Source organism: Pygoscelis adeliae, unplaced genomic scaffold (assembly GCF_000699105.1).
Source record: "Pygoscelis adeliae isolate BGI_AS28 unplaced genomic scaffold, ASM69910v1 Scaffold358, whole genome shotgun sequence".
NCBI lineage: Eukaryota > Metazoa > Chordata > Aves > Sphenisciformes > Spheniscidae > Pygoscelis > Pygoscelis adeliae.
The window spans coordinates 272,647-275,420 of record NW_008825429.1 but is presented as its reverse complement, the minus strand read 5'-3'; the positions used below and the strand labels follow the sequence as shown (position 1 = coordinate 275,420).

The window sequence follows — 2,774 nt, the reverse complement described above, 5'->3', positions numbered from 1 at the left end:
GCCGGCCCGGGGCGCGGGTCTGCCGTGTGCTTCTCTGCCGTTTCCACCGCTTCCGCGGCCCGTGCCTTCAGCCTTAAGTCGCTGCTTGACACCGAGTGAATATGCCGTCGACTTCACGCTCACCTGCGTGCGTGCTCGCAGCCGAGGTGATCCTGACTGGTAATCCCAGCCGCGGAGCGTGCGAGCTCCACTCACACAATGAGTTTCTCAAACTCATTTACTTGGGGCTAATGGTTTACCAAGGCGGCGATGTCGATGTGTCCCTGCGGAGCTGACAGACGTTGCAGTGACTGCTGTGTCTCGCGTGCTTTTGAATCGGGAGCCCGTTCTGCTTAAAAAGGAACTCGGGCAGCAGTGGTGGCGGTCCTGGAGCGGTGTCAGCGTCCTTCATTGCTCTGCAGTTATCTGTTCTGGTGGTGCTGGGAACTCCGTGTTGTCGGATAGATCTTTCCTGTAAGGTCTTCTGCCAGCAAACCACCAGCTGGTTTGTTCTCCCACCACCACCGCCTTTGGCTTTAAATTACCTCAAAGTCTAGTAATGTGTAGCCTCTGCTGTGGTACTAAAGGTGACCTGTGGGTTTAAAACAATAGATAGTAGCAAACGTGTTTGTTAGGTTCCAAACAGGCTTCCAGGGATATGTCAAAGACTTACCTAAACTTCAGAGAGTAGGTGCAAATGGACAGGACTGAGGTACCGGTGCTGTATCTGGCAGCGAGGCATGCAGAACCAAGTGTCCTGCTCTTCTTGTGTTTTAGCGAGAGCCTCCACCAGTCCTCGTAGCTGTCTGTCTTTCTTGTATTTCCTACAAGATAATGGTGGGCTGTGTACTTACAAGTTCTCATCGGATTTCTTTACTACTCAGCTCTTTTGAATTATTGCATCATTTGTCTGTCATCATTCTTAAATTCAAAAAATCCTGTTCCTTACAACTCTTCCCTTTAATTCCTCACCTTTCCTTGTACCTGTACATTTGCTGTGTTTTCCTGATTGTACTCCTATTTTACATACTGTCCTGTTAAAGACTAAAGCTGAAGTTGCCCAAAAATTTCCTATACTGCCTTGCAAGCCACAAATGTGTCCCCTCTAGGTATTGAGTCAGTATCTGGTAATGACAAGACAGGTGTCTTCTGTCTCTATTGGTCTTGCTAGCCAGCTTTAAAAACAATTTAAGGACTTTTTTTATCAGGTAAAATGAGGTATAATAGGGCTCCTTATGGGAATTTTATTTTGACAGCCATTTGGCCGTTCTGTGTTTGGATGCAGGCTCTGCTTTCAGTCTGACTCTTGCCACCATTTGAGGCTGATTATGTTTTTCTCAGTTTCTCTCTGAAGGTTTCACAGTTTAAATAAAACTATTTTAGTGAGGCACATAGTAGACTAAAATAGAAAAATCTTTATCCACTAAGGGATAAAGAAGTTGCATGGAAATTGCGAGACTGAGTTTGATCCGCAAGGGGGATCGTTTTTGTCTTCTCGAGGCTTCTGCATTTTCTGCCATGCAGGGGAGGTACAGGGCACTCAAGCTGCTGAAGTCATTTTCGTAGTAGTACCTAAGCAAAAACATATCAAACTCACTGTTCACAAAGCGCGGACGCAGCAGGAGGTAGCAAGAGTTGAATCAGCTAGCTAGAACTTTCTTCCTCTCCGGAACAGTGGACAGGCTTAACTTATATTCAGGCTTTCAGAAGGATTGTGTTGCATTGAATCTTAATGGTCATAAGGTTTTCAGTAAAGGAGGTAACATCACTTAAAAGCCCTAGGAACAATGCTGCTGTTCTATGATGTTTTGCAACAATAACGATTTGCATCGTTTTTGTCCATTTTATTATGTAAGGTGAAACTGAAAAAGACTGTCTGTGCAGTGTACTGTTGCTGTGAAAAATCAACTTCTGCATCCCCTGACGTTGCTGTTAACTGTACCTACCGTGTATTGTATTAGAACTAAACTGTTTGCCTAAAACGCGCTTGCTTCTGCCACCTAAATGGGATATGAGCTGTGGTTGCTTTCTAAATGATTCATAACTGCTGTGATTGCCAAAATTCATTTGTAGGCTCTGAGGGCCCGCGCATTTGTCCTCCTTTAAAATTGTACAGACAGGACTGCTTACTGTGTACATGAAAAAATCTCATGCCTCAAAGTTTAAACAACTTCAGTACAATACATAAAGTTACGGCAGAGCTGGAAGTAGATCCTAGATTTCCTGGCTCTTCTCTGCAGCTTCTAACGTTCTTAACCCTTTTTTTTCCCCTTTTGTAACATATTGTCATTGAATTTTACTTGGGTTTGTTGCATTATATCCATGCAGCCTTACTGTCACAGAGCAAAAGAAAACTTGAATTAACTCATTTTGACGCTTCCTTCTTGAATGTCTTTGTTACAGTTTATATCTGTTATCTGCAGATGAAGCCTAATTATTCATTTTGTTGAATTTGCTCTTTTCCTCTTTCAGCCGAGTGGTTTTACCTTGCTCAGTGCAAGAGGTATGTCCTCATCCTACCTGCTTTTGTTTTGGGGTGATGGGTGGGAAGATGTTAGTGTCTTATTTGGATCCAGGCTAGTCAGATTTAAATGCTTCCTGTGCTGTGTGCCCACCAGCCTGCCACAGGTAAGTTACCACGTGTGTAAGGCAGCAGTCAAGCAGAGTTAACCTCTTGCAGATCAGTGGATTTCAAAGGAGGCAAATGCCTGCGGGCAAAGAACCTTTAGTTGTTTCTGAGCCACTCCATGGCTTACAAGAAAGAAAAGAAAGTTGTACCATTCTGTACTGCAGCA

The 2,774-nt window shown here is 44.2% G+C and overlaps 1 protein-coding gene across 1 annotated transcript in view; it reads left to right on the top strand.

The window, feature by feature from the left end:
• PITPNB (phosphatidylinositol transfer protein, beta) overlaps positions 1 to 2,774 on the top strand; it is a 35,477-nt gene that overhangs the window by 1,506 nt on the left and 31,197 nt on the right. The window contains exons 2-3 of the mRNA XM_009330828.1: positions 72 to 159; positions 2,452 to 2,482. Coding sequence (XP_009329103.1) covers positions 72 to 159; positions 2,452 to 2,482 — 119 coding nt within the window. The remainder of the gene's footprint in view (positions 1 to 71; positions 160 to 2,451; positions 2,483 to 2,774) is intronic.